The 17,341-nt window shown below is 46.9% G+C and overlaps 1 protein-coding gene across 1 annotated transcript in view; it reads right to left on the reverse strand.

The window, feature by feature from the left end:
- RGL1 (ral guanine nucleotide dissociation stimulator like 1) overlaps positions 1-15,827 on the reverse strand; it is a 153,129-nt gene extending 137,302 nt beyond the window's left edge. The window contains exon 1 of the mRNA XM_060232409.1: positions 15,724-15,827. Coding sequence (XP_060088392.1) covers positions 15,724-15,732 — 9 coding nt within the window. The 5' untranslated portion in view covers positions 15,733-15,827. The remainder of the gene's footprint in view (positions 1-15,723) is intronic.
- Between the last annotated feature and the right edge of the window lie 1,514 nt (positions 15,828-17,341).

Raw genomic sequence — 17,341 nt, forward strand, 5'->3', positions numbered from 1 at the left:
CCTATTAGTAGAGTGTTCAATGAATATTTATTATTCAGTAAATATTTCAACATGGTTATCTCCAGGTCCTCAATCTCACCGTGTTTCTTTCCACTACTTGGGGGTTGGCAAGCCTAGCAGGGTGAAGTTCGGGGAGAGGAGGGACCTAAGCAGAGTGCAATGCCATAGATTCAAGCCGCCAAAGCAGCCATTTTCTCAAGAGGAGCTGATCTCTGCCAGCTGGAGATTAATTGTAATAATGGGAGATCTTCAGGTGTCACCTGGAGGTTGGCAACCCTATCTATAGAGACCTTTTTTTTTTAAGGACTTGCTGCTAATATGCATGCCTAGAGAACATACGAAGTTGCAGGTATACAATATGATACATATGAAGCTGCCTTGTACGCAAACAGACCCTTGGTCCATCAAATGTAGTCCTGACTACTCATACTGGCAGCAGATCCCTAAGGTCACAAGCAGAGGTCTTCCACATCACATAGTACTTGATATTTTTATCTGGAGATGCAGGGATTTTAACCTGGAGCTTTCTACTCTGCTGCTGAGCCACAGAACAATTCTCTCTCTCTTTGTATACATGCCAAAAGTAGCAAAGTAAGGTCACTAAGTAGTAGAAAAGGTTCCCTTTCTTAGAACAGGCAAGTTCAGAGATCCCACAAAATCTAACTTCTTTCCGGCCATCCACACCCATTGGTCCTCTACATTTCTGCACATGCATGCATCCCATAGCACCCTACATGGTGAAGTCATGCCTTGTCTCATGACTTCCTGTCACATGTTTACAGCTTAGTGGATCCCATCCCTAGGGCTGCCAGGCATGGTCTGGTAACTGGTGCAACATGGGAGGATGTGATAGTTCACTAAGGGGGGCATAATTGCCATCTCTGTGCAATGACACAACTTCCAGCGTTACCTGAAAATGACATCATGGTGGGAGCAGCACTATAGCACTTGGCCATTACACAGGGACAGTGATCACAGTTTGTTTGGCCAGCCTGTTTCTGACTGTCAACCAGAAAAGCATCAGCAGGCAATGGCTGAAATTACCTGGAGGTCTCCTGCCATAAGAGGGCAAATGGTAACTTTTTTTTTCCCTTTGAGTCACAGCTGACTTATGGCAACCCCACAGTGTTTTAAAGTCAAGAGACTTTCGGAGGTGGTTTGCCAATACCATCTTCCATGTCACAACCCTAGTATTCCTTGGAGGTCCCCCATTCAAATAGTTAGGGCTGACCCTGATTATCTTCTGAGATCTTACAAAATCAGATTCATCTAGGGCTGGTAACCCTATTCCTGGAGAGTAAAGGCAGAATAAAGCAGTGGGGTACCACAGGGCTTGGTACTAGGTTTGGTGCTTTTTAACTTGTTCATTAATGACTTGGAGTTAAGAGCTGGGAGTAAGCAGTGAAGTGGCGAAGTTTGTGGATGACACTAAGTTGTCACAGAATGGTGGACTGGATGGGCTGTTGGACTGATGCAACATGGCTTTTCTTATGTTCTTAGAACCTGGCTTTGCACACCTCCACCTTTGCAATACAGAAAGGCTTAGCGAGGAGGCTTGCCAGCTTCCAGTTGGAATCAGGAGATCTTTATTTACAACTGATCTCAAGACTACATAGATCTGTTTCCCTGGGGGGAAATGTCTTCCTTGCCACTGTGGTGGTGGAACCTGAGAAGGTTCCACCAGAAATATCCAACCAAATATCCAACCTGGAGTTGGCAACCCTAGGCTTGGTATTTCAAAGAATGAACCCCTGCTACATTTATATAATCTGTGCATATATGCAGTAATATAAAAATCACCGTTTATTTAAACTTCTAAATAAGAGTTCTAGTTCTTGATTAATTTTATGCCCTTGCAAAATAGTGGGTTTGGGCATGCATTCTCTATTTACAGTTTAATCCTGCCCTTCTTTACAGAGCCCCATGGTGCAGAGTATTAAAACTGCAGTCCTAAACTCTGCTCATGACCTGAGTTCAATCCCCAGTGGAAGCTGTGTTTTCAGGTAGCCGGCTCAAGGTTGACTCAGCCTTTCATCCTTTCAAGGTCAGTAAAATGAGTCCCCAGCTTGCTGGGGGGAAAACGTAGATGACTGGGGAAGGCAATGGCAAACGACCTCATAAAAAGTCTGCTGTGAAAATGTTGTGAAAGCAAAATCACCCCAGAGTCGGAAAATACTGGTGCTTGCACAGAGGACCTTTCCTTTCCTGCCCTTCTTTAAACAAATTAAAGGTACAGTACCCATTCTTCTCCCCATCTGTTTTATAATCTGAGAGGCAGATTAGGCTGTGCAAATAGCCACCAGGGAGTCACCTGATAAATTTCATTTGAACCTATGTCTCCCCACTTCACTGTACCATATAAACTCTGTCTGCTGTGTCTTACTACTAAGATTTTTAAATCAAATCTTGCCAATCCTAAATCTAGCCCTGTAGATGATACGGGTTTAATCATGGTATAATCTTCACCATTGTTGAAGAAGGAACTAAAAACTTTGGCTGAAGCTACTCAAGAGGCAGACACAGGCCTTCTTTTCCTAATTTCCACTGGAGAGCTTAGTTAGTTATATATGCATGCACACACAACTTAAGTTGCTCATTTTACAAGCTCTGAGAACAAATCCAAACTGCATTCTCAGTACAAGACTTTCCAAGGCTCATGACTTGTTTTATTCAGCCAGAACTCTCAGGCACTACTCAGAGAGAAACAGTTTCCATGCCAATTTTCAGAATGTAGACCCTCATCACTCTGGTAAAAGAACATAACAACAAAAAGACAAGATGAAAATGTTTCCCCTCCACATTCAACCATTTTCTTGCTCAAACTTTCCAAAAATTTCACCATTTAATAGCAGTCAAAGGCAAAAGTCTCTTCTTGGCAAGTGCCTCTCTTTTTAACTTCAGCTGGAGCTTTGGGAAATATAAAGGCCAGAGAGCTATAGCTACCCATTTAACATGTAACCTCATACATGTTATCCCTTACAGCCAGGAATTGAGCTACCTCACTGGAAGTCTAAAGTCCCTCCTTATGCTTCTCAGCAATACAGGAGCAGCCAGGATTTTTCAAAAAACAGTCAGGAGGTGATATCAGATGCTCAGGACACATAAGAGAAGTTCACAGGTTTTGATTCCTTATGTTGGTGTGGTCCCAGTGTCTAGGAGGAATTGTAGGGAGGAGGTTATAGTTCCTTAAAGCCATTATAGTTCCATAAGCAAAGATTCCCTATAGCCCCACATCAATTTTTTTTGAGGGGGGAGGTTAAAATACAATAAAGAAGAAAAGAGTGAAGGAAGGGTAAAATAACCTCACTGGGAACTCACTGGATTTTGGTTTTCCTTCTTTGTTGTCTCTTAGCATGCCTCTCTAGGAATCCAGTTTTTCTCCTTTAACCCTCTGCATAACTGAAAACTCTAGCAAATGCTGTCTTCTGACAGGAGGGCACTCAGTCAAATGATATCATTGTGCCAAGGATGTTGCACTGTGACACTCTCATTTTTGGGCAAACTTTATGGTAAAATTGAGCTCAAACTATAGAGTTTTGCTCAAAAACCAGAGTATCATTGCTCAACATCCCTGGTTTGATGACATCACTTCCACATGACATAATCATGTTAGGGACATCACAAGATGCTGTGGCTGTTGGGGGTGGGGTCTTCCCCCTGCTGGTTGGCTGGATAGTGGCAGGTAGGAGCCCACAAAATTGGGGGATGCAGCGCCAGATTAACATTAGGCCAAGTAGGCACTGGCCTATGGGCCCCCACACCTTTAGGGGCTCAGGGCCGAATTCCTCCCCCCAGTTCCTCCCTGCTTGCAGCCTTCCCAGTCTGCACACATAGCCATCAACTGAGCTGCTCTTTGCCTGACTTGCCTGGTGTGACTGCTGCTGGCATCGTCACCAAGTTTGCTTCTCTCTGCCTCTCCCCCACAGCTTTGTCAAAGGGGCTTTTGAGAAGGTGCCTGCAGGCTGCAGCGGGGGCCACTGGTGGAGGAGCAGGCACTCAGACTCTGAGATAATTTGCAAGAGGCCCCTCAAGAGTTCGACTGCCTAGGGACCCCCAGAGGATTTAATCCAGCACCTGGGAGATCCCTCACTCCCACCTGGGGACTGGCAACCCTAGTTTCAAGAGGGAGTGGGCTTGATGCTCTCTTGTTTTTTCCCTTCCCTGTGGAATCAACCCTTCCCTTCTCAACAGGTATTCATGGGCCGAGGTCAGACGCACATAAACTGACAAGATGGGCATGGATGAAAGCCAGATGCATGTCGGATTTTATGCGGTTGTCCAAACATCAGCATCTGGCAATGGTCGTTGGCTTGTTCATGTCCCGAACTGCCACGACTGAGATGCAGACTTTTTTGATAGTACATTAAATCCGGAATAAGAATGCTTCCAATGACTCCCATGCATACTTTCTATGTTTGAACGCTCCATTGTAGCCGACTCGTCGCAAGCGCACATCCACTTCCCTGCGAGAGCCCACTCCAAATGATATCATTGCACCAGCAATTGTTGACTCAGCCTTCCAACCTTCTGAGGTTGGTAAAATATGTACCCAGCTTGCTGGGAGGGAAGGCGTTGTAGCGTATTGCGATAGCATAAAGCAGCAACCATTTCGTTATAACGCAATGCAGCAACCATTTCGTTATAACGCAATAGTGTTAGTCCGCGTAGCCGGACAGCGGAGGCGACTGGGGACACCCAGGCGACTCCGCGGGAAGCGCTGAGCCCGCCAATCACCAGCAGCGGCGGGAAGTTCAACAGGCCAGGATTGGGCTGGCCTGTCGGGGAAGAAGTTCCGGGAATGTATATAAGCGGGACCCGGCCCGCGTGCTCGCTCTCTTGTAACGTGTCTCCATTAAAGCATGTTGCCCTACCAACATCTCCCGTCTCAGAACGTTACAGGTGTAATGACCGGGGAAGGCAATGGCAAACCACCCCGTAAAAGGTCTGCCATGAAAACTTTGTGAAAACAGCGTCACCCCAGAGTTGAAAATGACTGGTGCTTGCACAGGGGACCTTTCCTAAATGGGGGGGGGGGAGGCAGATCGCCCACCTTTGCTGTCTCCCTGCAGGGGAGGAGGATGACCCACCTTTGCCGTCTCCCCGCCAGGCGGAGAGACAGCAAAGAGAGTTGCTGTGCTCCCCCCACAATTTAAACACCACGGCGTGGTGTTTAAATGGGGGGGAAGGAAGATCCCCCACCTTTGCTGTCTCCCCGTCAGGTGGAGAGACGGCAAAGAGAGTTGCTGTGCTCCCCCCACAATTTAAACACCACGGCGTGGTGTTTAAATTGCGGGGGGGGGGAGGAAGATGACCCACCTTTGCCAGGCGGAGAGACAGTAAAGAGAACTCCTGGGCTTCCCCTTCCTTTCCGGGTGTTTCAATGGGGGGGGGGGGCAGATCGTCCACCTTTTCTGGCACCTTTTTTTAAAAAAAAGCCAAGCACGATATCCCACGGTACTGCGCTTGTGCGAGTATGGAATGCCATCTTAAAAAATGAGGTCCGGTTGAGACCTCTGATCAACCAACAAGAGGACCAACACTGCCTAGAACTGAAGGATTGAAAGATGTCTGATCAGGAAATTCGTTGCAAAAAAGCTGTGGGGTATAATAGCGACAGGTTAGGGATGGATTTAATGGTGAGTGTGACCGCGGCCATGGAGTCAACTGTCATCTCTTCTTCTCTCTCCCCCCCCCCACCCCCGTTTATTATTGTCTGTTATACTGAGGTAAAGTTGATAGCCTCCTAAGCCTAGACTGGATGTTTGTGAATAGTTATTAGAAATTGCTTTCTTGAATACATGTGCTCTGTGGAAATTTCTTCATGCCGGATGAATTCAGACTCTATTTATTTCTAAGGAGGTGGAATATGCTGCACCTGGTGAGTGGTGGGGTATTACCCTGACAGGAGGATATCTTTTTCCTCAATATCATTAAGCATAATTGTGTAGGCTTGTCAACCTCCAGGGGCCTGGAGATCTTCTGGAATTACAGTTCATCTCCAGACAACAGAGGTTACAGTCCTTTGGAGGATGGAGGATGGTCCCTCCCATCCCCAACTGGTCCCTCCCCACTGGTCCCTCCCATCCCCAACCCCCACCCTCCCAACCAATGCTCCTGAGCTGTGGAGTCTTGTGAGCAAAAATCAGGACTGGATCTACATGCTTTTTGAGGGGGGGACAAAATTAAAAAATGGCACCCCTTTATGGGTCCATTCTATCTTATGGGCCCATAGAATTAACTCCATACTCAATTTGGCACCACCCCCCTCCGGTGGTGCCCAGGGCAAGCACCTCCTCTGCCCCCCCCCCCTAGATCCGGCCCTGGCAAATATTCTACTTTGTGAACTACCAGCATTAAAGTTGTGCGCTACTGCATAAATTAGTTTTCCCTGAACTGTGCGCCAGAGGCTGAAAAACTGAGCTAGCTCACACTGACACAGCTCAGAGGAAACACTGCTCCCAACCTGGAGTAGGCAACCTTAGTTCTCATAACTTCAGAGCTGCCATCTTTTGCAACCCTAATTCAGTGTGAGCCGCTGCAGGAGAAGACAGCTGAAAAGCTGGGTATAAATTATTTTAAAAATGCTTTCCAGGCTGCATGTGCCCTCTGTAGTTTTCTGGCCTCTTGTGAAATATCCGGAGCTTTCCTTTTTAAGTAGTTCTCAATATTCCCTTCTCAGTGTTCCCATATTGCTGCAGCATTTGCATATGCAGGGAAAGGTGTTTTGCCTGTGATTCTGTTGCCCCAGTCTTGGCTTGGCAGACAGCTCTGAGGCCATCCTTAGGCCATCCATGGGTAAAGGGATGGGGGAATCTCACCAATATACAAGTATTTATTTGCACATAGCTGTATTTCTACAGTTATATGAGCAATAATTATTACCATGTAATGTAGACAGAGGCCTAAAGTAGGGTTGCCAGCCTCCAGATGGGGCCTGGAGACTTCCTGCTTTTACAACCGATCTCCAGCTGGCAGAGATCAGCTCCCCAGGTGAAAATGCTTTGAAGGGTAGAGTCTGTGGCATTGTATCCTGCTGGGGCTCCACCCCTGCCTAAACCCCGCCCTCTCCTAGATCCACCCCAAGTCTCCAGGTATTTTCTAATGCAGACCTGGCAACCCTAGCCTGAAGAAATTTTTGTGCAATTGGATTAATGTGACATGCTTATCAGATACCACTGTGGAGTTTACATGCCAAAAGTCTTCTCAAGGGTAACTTTACTTTTTAGTTTTCCTGACAGAAACTCAGTGTTTTTCACCAGACTGCAACACTTCAACTAGAAACAGAGGGAACAAAAACTTTCATAGCAGTTGGTAGCATGATGAGCTATCATTGCTTTGGGAGCGATACACAAAAACCTGTTTGACCAGCGATTATAGCGGTTCAAAAATATGTGCACACCCCGTAAGAAGTGGTGGATCTAACATAACATCAAATCCTTGTAAAAACTATTGTTTATCTCCAATCTTAGGAACTGAACAGGTACTTCTTCCCTACTCACATGTTATGCTTCAGCATTAAAGTGCCAGCCATGAATACAAGAAGTTACCATGCTGGCATCCTCTCTTGTAGGAGATATGCTTTCCTGGATAGTCTGAACTTAATTGCAAGTTAATTTTTAGTAGCTCCCTGGGCTGATAACCCCTCTCTTGCCCTGTTTCAACCACCCCCCTCCTCTGGTGAAGAATGGCTCTTCTACTTTTCTTATATCTGACTGACTCCATGCACAAGGACTTTGTCCCTCTTCATCTTTGCAGGTGCAATTGCCCAGCTTATGTTTGACTCATTCAGTTCCAGTAACCAGCCTAACCCAGCCAAGCAACTTTATTGCTTTCAAAAAGGTCACCCAGTTCAGAAGATTGGTTTCATACATGTTACAGGGTACGTAAAGCCCTCCTGGCTTTTCAAATGCCTGTGACTGATTTTCTCAGCTTAAATTCTAAAATTAACTTTTTTGACTTTGAGTTGGAGGTTCAGATAAAAAGAAGTACATGCGTAGATCAAGGAGCCCACCAACATTCAAAAAAATCGAATGCCAAAATCATTTTTATCTCCCTGTTTAAGGCTTGAACTATGAAGAGTTGTTCATACTCACTTTTAAAGAATCCTAGAAAAGCTTCCAAATCAGGTTTGCTCAGTAATCTGAGCAACAAGGAGATCTGGTCTTCTTCCTGCCTGCACAGAGTTGCCAATACCCAGGTGGAGGGATTGCAACTAATCTCTAGGCAATAGAGATCAGTTCACCTGGACAAAATGACCACTTTGAAAAGTGGATGGCTTCTATGGCATTATATCCCATTTAAGTATCTCCCCTCCCCTCCCCTCCCCAAACCCCAACCCCTCAGGCTCCACCCCCAAAATTTCCAGGTATATTTCTCAGCCTGGAGCAGGCAACTCTATGCCTGCACCCTGCCTTTCCCGTCCCAGCTGCAAAGAAGAAATCTGAAATTGTGTCATCTGTGCATACATCACCATGTGTGTGTGTGTGTGTGTGAAGTGCTGTCAAGTCACTTCCAAGTTGGCGTGACCCTATGAATTAATGCCCTCCAGACATCCTCTTATTGACAGCCTTGTTCAGGTCTTGCAAACTGAGAGCTGTAGCTTCCTTTATTGAATCAATCCATCTCGTGTTGGGTCTTCCTCTTTTTCTGCTGCCTTCAATTTTTTCTAGCATTATTGTCTTTTCCATATGCCACTTTACTGATTGATAAATAGAGGGGGGGGGTTGTAGAAAAAGCCCAGCAGGAACTCGTTTGCATATTAAGCCACACCCCCTGGTATCAAGCATCTGGAACGGCATTCCTGTGCGTTCCTGCTCAAAAAAAGCCCTGGATAAATAATAATATAATGTCTAGCACCATGATCCCTCTCTTCAGCCATCTCTCTGAACTATAGCTTCCCTGCCCGTTTGAGGTAGCAATTTCCTCTTCTCCTTATGGTTCATCCATCTGTCTGTTAATCCACCCAGGAAGGGTTGGAGCCCTAAACTAATAGTTTTACTTACTTTCCAATAGGGCTTTTTTGGCAGAAAAATCCCATCAGGAACTCATTTGCATATTAGGCCACACCCCCTGACGCCAAGCCAGCCAGAACTGCAGTCCTGTGCGTTCCTGCTAAACCCTCCCCCCTCGTTTTCCAAAAATATTAGCTCCTGACCTTTTTTCATTATAGAATTTCAGGTGGTGTACACAGAATTCCCAAGAGATGTCAGGTCTAAATACTAACCAGATTCATACCTGCTTAGTTTTAGCAAGGCTACCTTCAGACATATCCTGGGCCCACAGTGTTCCATCAGTGCCCTCCTCTCCTCCTTCCTATATCATCAGAGCTGGATTAACAATTAGGCCAAGCAGGCACTGACCTATGGGCCCCCACACCTTTAGGGGCCCCAGGCCAGCTTCCCCCCCATTTCTCCCCTACTTGCAGCACTCCCAGCCTGCAAGCACAGCCAGCAACTGAACTGCTCTTTGCCCCACTTGCCTGGCGCGGCTGCTGCTGGTGTCGTTGCCAGGTTTGCCTCTCTCCCAGGCCCGGTGCGTGGGAGTAGGTGAACTAGGCAATTTCCTAGGGCACCAGCTCACAGCAGGGGCAGGGGGCGGGCACCCTTTTCCTGCATGCACTGTCCAGAGCCTCGGACTCATTTCCCGTCTGCAGTTCTGCAGTGCCTGCCGAACTTGCGGAGTGGATTTTGGGGTTTTTTCTTGGCTTTAAGGGGTCTGGAAAGTTTTCCAACCCCTTAAAGCCAAATAAAAATGAGGGGGGGGGGTTTGGACATTTGCACAGAGGGCTCCTCTGAGCCCCTTTGTATAAATGGGGCGATCCGGCCCTGCTTGGCTTCCCCGTGCTGCGGGGAGGTCGAGCGGGGGGGTGGCATTTGCACAGAGTGCTCCTCAAGAGCAGCCCTCCGTGCAAATGGGGCGATCCAGCCCCGCTTGGCTTCCCCGCACCATGGCGAGGTTGAGCGGCGAGGGGGGAAGCAAACTGGCTGCATCTGGATGAGTGCTGGGGGCCTTCCCCCACTGGAGGGGTAGAGGGCAGAGCCTTGTCGAGGGTGGCAAAAGCCCCAGCGCCGGCCCTGCTCTCCCCTGCAGCTTAGTAAAATGGGCTTTTAAGAAGATGTCTGCAGGCTGCAGCGGGGGCTATGAGTGGTGGGGCGGGCACTCAGACTCTGAGATAATTTGTGAGGCGGCCCCCAAGATTTCAACTGCCTAGGGGCCTCCACAGGGTTTAATCCGGCACTGTATATCATGTGGGGGAACACATAAGCACTCTCTCCTCAGAGCAGAATAGTCTGAATTCCATGCTCCAGGCTCTAAGAAGCTTCTTGAGACAAGGGGGACATCTGGTTTAACTTCGTGGCCGCCTAGTCCTTTTAATGTCAACAGTACAGCGCTGCACTGTCAGCTACCTCAGTGTAAAACCACTGGTGTCAAAAGAGTTCATCTTATTACAGGAAAATGGAATTTAGAGTTCAACCCAACACATCAGTTGAAGTCAGCAGAAAATTACTTGTGGCCTGCAGTGGAAAGTTGGCAAGACAAAGCCTAGGCCAGGGGTGGCCAAACTTGCTTAATGTAAGAGCCACATAGAATAAATGCCAGACGTCTGAGAACCGCAAGACATGTACATCAGATGTCTGAGAGCCACAAGACATGAATGCCAGACGTTTGAGAGCTGCAAGACAGGAAGGAAGAGAGGGAGGGAGGGAGGAAAGCAAATAGATGGGGGAGGTAGAAGCAGAAAGAAAGCAACTTTAACTGTAAATGCAATCTCCAAACTGCCAGCTGGCTTGGCTTGGGCAATTGACTTAAAACAAGAAATGCCTTCTCCAAGCTGGCTGATGGGGCAGTGGAGGCTTCAAGAGCCACACAATATGTGTGAAAGAGCCACATGTGCCTCCCGAGCCAGAGTTTGGCCACCCCTGCTCTATGTCATCTGGTTGGCCACTGTAAGAAGCAGGATGCTGGAGCAGATGGACAAAGGTTCTGATCCAGGAAGGCTCCCTGAATATTGCTCCTTGCAGATTACGTGGAATTCTGTGCCAGCCAAGTGACTGCAAAATATGTTGCGTTTGGTTTTCCTTGAGTGACCACACCAGGGACATGCTTGTGTGATGCCATTCTTCAAGAGGCACCGTGCAAAATTAGAAGATGCTCTCAGTCTGTCCTTGGTTACCCTGGTGATGTTTTCAGGCATGCCGTGGCCCAACTGGGCTGAGCAGAACACTTGGGACCAATTAGTCCCCTGTTAAGTCACCAAGCTCATTCGGAGCTCACCGTTTTCAAACTGCTGGGGAATATTCTTGCAAATCCTCCCAGAAGGAACTACCAGTGGTCTGAGATAGTGAGGGATGGCACCAGGCCTGTAGCTATGGGGGGGGGGGAGCTGGGAGGGACCAAGCAGCTCTATTTAACCCCCCTTCCCTCTGTAGGGCCCCTCTATTGGACCCGAGGAAAAGGGAAGGAGGGAGAAGGCAAGAGAAAGAGAGAAACAGCGAGAGAGAATGACACAGAGCGAGAGAGACTGCAAGGGGGACAGCAAGAGAGCAGGGGAGAGAGAGAGAGAAACAGCAAGAAGGCGGCAGCAAGAGAGAGAGAGCAAGGGACAGAACGAGAAAGAGGCAAAGAGAATGAGCGACAGAGAGAGAGAGAGCGCAACAGCAAGGGGGGAGGGAGAGAGAGAGAGCCTGGGGCCTGATCAGAAATGAACAGTCCACAGGAGAAAAGACACGCTGTAAAATAACCCCCCGCCCCACCCCATTTTTTATTTATTAAGGTGTCAAGCACACTATGGGAACTCTCCCCCTCCCCCCTTTTCCTCTTTTTTTGGGTGAGAGAGAGCTGGGGCTGGGAGGGCTGGCCGCAGGAGGGAAAGAGCAACCAAGCCCCGCGCCCCCACCCAATAATTTTTTTCCTTCAGGGCTCCTCCCCCCAAAACGTTCTGGTTATAGGCCTGGATGGCACAGATTAGGAAATCTTGAAATGAACTCGAAAAGCTGACCTTTCATCCCACCATTAGGGAAAAGTTTTATTAGAATGCACCAAAAAAACACAACCCAGCCCCCACACTCCAGACAAAAGCATTCTCTCCCATTGGGCTTTGGTGGGGTTGGAAACTGCTGCCACTGACCCTGTATGGTTTTCAAGGCAAGAGATGAACAGAGGTGGGTTACCATTGCCTGCCTCTGCATCGTCACTCTGGTATTCCTTGGTGGTCTCCTATTCAAATACAGACCAAGGTTAACCCTGCTTAGCTTCTGCTTTTGCGTAGCAACCCTGGGCTTCCTTGGTGCTCTTCAGTGTTCCCTCTAAGATGAGTTAGTGTAAGCTAGCTTACAGTTTTTTAACCTCTGGCTCACACACAAAAAATGGCCCCAGAACAAAATGGCCAAAAAAAAAATTGGGTCGCTACACAGAGGCAGGTAATGGCAAACCATCTGTCTTCATCTGCCCTGGATGGCCCAGGCTAGGCTGATCTCATCTTAGAAGCTGAGCAGGGATGGCCCAGGCCAATTTGGATAAGAGACCTCCAAGAAGTATCAGGGTTGCTACGCAGAGGCAGGCAATGGCCGACCACCTCTGAATGTCACTTGGGTTGACCTGGATGCCCCAGACTAGCCTGATCTCATCAGATTTTGGAAGCGAAACAAGTTTTGGCCCTGGTTAATACCTGATGGAAGACCACCAGTCTTCCACTAAGCTGTGGAGTCTCGTGAGCAGAAATTCTACTTTGTGAGCTACAAGCATTAAAGTTGTGAGCTACTGCATACATTAGTTTGTTCTGGGGCCATTTTGTTCTGGGGCCAATTTGTTCTGGGCCCAATTTGTTCTGGGGCCATTTTGTTCTGGATCAATTTGGGGCCATTTTGTTCCAGGGCCATTGGATGGGAGACCAGCAAGGAGGTCCAGGGTCGCTACACAGAGGCAGGTAATGACAAACCATCTGTCTTCATCTGCCCTGGACGGCCCAGGCTAGGCTGATCTCATCTTAGAAGCTGAGCAGGGATGGGGCCACACAGTGGCCCAAAAACCCAGGTGCCATCAGAAGGTCCATCAGTGTGGGGCCAGATTGTACACTCAGATTGTACAACACTGACCTTGACAAACCAGTGTTCCGATTCACTGTTGTGTAGGGTTGCCAAATCTGGGTTAGGAAACACTGGGAGATTTAGGGGGCGGAGCTTGAGGAGGGCAGGGTTTGGAGATGGGAGGGACCTCATAGGTATATAATGCCAAAGAGCTTGCCCTCTGAAGTGGCCGTTTTCTCCAGGGGATTTGATCTTTGTTGTCTGGAGACTGAATTTGTAATTCTGGGAGATCACCAGGCCACACCTGGAGGATGGCAACCCTATGCAGATCTTAAGACATTCCATGAAAAACCAGGATATAAATAAAACATATCTGAGAGTGATCCCAATTTAATGCAAGATATAAAATTGTATGTAGAATTATTGCTTGTGGTACAGGAAGCAGCTTCAGTCTGTGAAATGAAGCTTGTATTGAAAAGGACAGGCCTTGGATATCCCACTTATTCATTTGTTGTTGTTATTCCATTAAATCCTCCTGAATAGGTGAGAAAGATTTTCTGTTGTTGTTTTCTTTCTTGCTTATGAACACAACATTTTCTCATAAATACAATGGAGAACAGTCTTGGAAAGAGGGCACGTAGATTACTTCACCCTGCCCCTGAAAGATGCCAGCTATGCTGTGCCCCTTTCTTCCCCTTGGCTGGCTCTGCCATTGGCATTCAAATATATGCCAGTCCTCACTTTCATGCCCAACAGACTACAAACTGACTCACTCTCCCCCAGGGTCCCAGCAGTTTTTCTTTTCCCACCACCACTAGCTGTACTGTGACTGAATCTAATTCTCAGCCAAGGACCCAGCAACTGGCTTCCTTCAAATAGCAATCAGTGCTGAAAAGGTTAAAGCTCCTTTATGTTAACTGCTAACAGCAGGAATGTTAAAAACTGCCTTTTCTGTTGGATTAACTAATATAGTTAGTCCAGCTCCCACTAATTACTTTAGCAGGGTACTTTAAGATGCACAAATGCAGCAGCCTCTTTGCTCCAAGCTTCAGGGTTTTATTTTGAGCAGGAATGCACAGGAAGGCAGTTCCACCTGGCTTGGCATCAGGAGGTGTGGCCTAATATGCAAATGAGTTCCTGCTGGGCTTTTTCTACAAAGAAGCCCTGCCAAGCTTAGTTACTAAATTACCCTGAGCCACCTTTCACTTTCAAGATTAATAATAGTCTCTTTATTTAGGAACTACATTCTATATAAGAAAGGGTAGAGATAGAGATAGCATACTTAATATGGATGGATGCAGATGGTGAAAGACTTAACTGCACCATGGTGTCAAGATGGGGACAGCGTGTCCTCCTCATTGTTGTGTGTGCAAACAGAAGTCTGTTGTGGGAGAGGATGAACAGAAGGAAGGAAGAAATTCCCTAAGAGTGCCCATTCTACATATCAAAGGGGACAGTGGCAGAAGAGAAAACACAAGAAGAAAGCTATCCAGCTGTCTAACTCTCTTACCATGTAGGCTGGAAGTTTGCTTCCATCATTTTCCTCAGATATATTCTGTTTTACTTTTCCTCACATTCCCTTCTATTGGGGCTTGATTAGAAAATCTCTCCCCTATGCCCACAGAAAGCATGCAATCAATAGCCTGACTGTAAGAAAATACATGCTATAACAGACTTTAAGAGAACAACAGTACTATAATACCTAGAGACTTACAAGGAAAGGAGGGAGGGATTCAGAGAACCTGTTATGCATAGTGTTGCAACCTCCGGGACCACCTTTCCCCACATGAGCCTCAGAGAGCACTATGATTAAGTTCCCAAAACCTTTTAATGATCCCTGGGTTGAAAGATGTTCGGCTGTCCACCATTAGGGCAAGGGCCTTTTCGGTGGCGGCCCCTACCCTTTGGAATGCTTTCCCTGAAAACATCAGGGCCCTGCGGGACTTGCCACAATTCCACAGGGCCTGCAAGACAGTTCTATTTAAACAGGCTTTTAACAATTAATGGAGGCTTCCAGTACTTCGCCACCCCACAGCCTTAATATCTATCCCGACCCTAGACAGAAACATAAGGCGCTTAATAACATCTAATGACACTACAACAAATAGCGCTAACCAAGAATTAAAACAATGCCATCTAGGGATTAAAATTGTATATGTTAAGATGTTTTAATGATTTTTATGATTTTACTGTAATATTTACTCTTGTGTGTTTTAACTGTTGTTAGCCACCCTGAGCCCGATAGGGGAAAGCGGGATATAAATATAATAAATAAATAATAAACAAACAAACATTATATACTACCAATGGAAGGGGGAGAAAAGAGTAACAGTGGGGAAAAACCCGAACTTACCACTCATATGACAGCCATGTAGGGTTTGCTTGCAATCTTTTTTAAACCTTGAAACAAAGTCGGTTTGGGAAAGTTTGTAGAAAAGCTGGGGAAACGCTGGGTGGTGCAGAAATATACCACAATAGCAAAACAAAGTAAAAAACCCCCTTCCAAATAGCATCAAACCCAAGCCAAATAACCACTGTGGAAATGGTCTAAGATTTGCACCTGTTTCAGTATGATCTATGAACATACATTAAGGATTACACTCTGTTAGAAAATTATTTTAGGCCTCAGTCTATGTGCTGCTGGTCTGTTTTATTACATAGTCTGAACATTCATTATATTAACATTCAGATGGCTTACCTCTTGCATCACTAATAATACATCATAATGAGATATGGTGAACCATATACTTCAGTGCCTTAAGCTTTTCCTTGGGTTTCAGATGAAGAGGGTACCAGAAAGCCTCCAAGGAAAACCGTAGAGAACCAGGTAGAGAATCATTGTATAAACTCCTGGATGAAAGAAACAGCAGACAAACAGGTCATAATGTCAGCAGGAATATAAGTATTTATCATCTGTGGCTAGTGTAGTCAGCCTCCAAGTAGTCATACAATAGCACAGGTACCAGTGTATTAAGCAATTCAAAACCTCACCGTGTGTAAACAAAAATTTAGTGCAGTTTATAATAAGTTCATACAGCAAAATTAGACTTGCCAATCCCCAGGTCCCAGCGGGGGTTCTTCCACTTTCCCAGTCTCCTTCCCGCCCCCAGTCAGCTGGCCGGCAGGGGGAAGCCCTGCCCCCAAAGCCACAATGTGATTTTTTTCCCCCTCCGGAGGCTCCAGTCTCCGATGGGAAAGGCTTCCTCTTGGGATGGTGTGTCTGTGTTACTTGGAAGAAGTTGGCTGCAACTTGTGAGTAGAGAGGCCAAGCCCTCACTTCAGAGTTGCCAGAAAACGAGGGGGGGGGGAGGGGAAGAACGTCTGCTGAGCAATTAATTATTCCCTATGTGGAGATCGATTCTCATAGGGTGTAATGGGGAATTGATCTGAAGGTTTCGGGGGCTCTGAGGGAGCTGTTTTTTGAGGTAGATGCACCAAATTTTCAGTATAGCATCTAGTGCCTCTCCCCAAAGTACCCCCCACGTTTCAAAACAATTGGACCAGGGGGTCCAATTCTATGAGCCCCAAAAGAAGGTGCCCCTATTCTTCAAAGTAACACAGACACACCATCCCAAGAGGAAGCCTTTCCAATCGACTGAAGCCTCCTGAGGTGGAAAGTCACATGGTGGCTGTGGGGGCGGGGCTTCCCCCATCAGCCAGCTGACTGGGGGGCGGGAAGGAGCCTAGGAAAGCGGGAGAACCCCCGCTGGAACCTGGGGATTGGCAAGCCTACTACTAACCTTCACCTTCGAGAAATAATAGCCTGCTTTCTGCTGCCAGGAATATTTAACGATATCCCATGTTAAACAATATCTTTGGTGCCACCAGTGTTCAGCAGCAGCAGCAGCAGAAGACTTTATACCCCACCCTTCTCTCTGAATCAGAGACTCAGAGCAGCTTACAATCTCTGATATCTTCTCCCCCCACAACAGACACCCTGTGAGGTAGGTGGGGCTGAGAGGGCTCTCACAGCAGCTGTCCTTTCAAGGACAACTCCTGCAATAGCTATGGCTAACCCAAGGCCATTCCAGCAGGTGCAAGTGGAGGAGTGGGGAATCAAACCCGGTTCTCCCAGATAAGAGTCTGCACACTTAACCACTACACTTAACTGGCTCTCTCAGGGATAAACAGGGTATCTTGGAGGAAGGATTGAGATCAAGACAACCGCATAAGGGAAAGTTTAAAAACTCAACCCTTCCTTCAGTATCACTGCCTTCATTATCACAAGTAAAATTTTAAACAACTAAAGATGCTGTCACTGATCTTCCAAATCTCACATAGTTTGGCTCTTAGAATGAATGGTTCCACATGGGAAT

This window comes from Heteronotia binoei, chromosome 2 (genome assembly GCF_032191835.1).
Source record: "Heteronotia binoei isolate CCM8104 ecotype False Entrance Well chromosome 2, APGP_CSIRO_Hbin_v1, whole genome shotgun sequence".
NCBI lineage: Eukaryota > Metazoa > Chordata > Lepidosauria > Squamata > Gekkonidae > Heteronotia > Heteronotia binoei.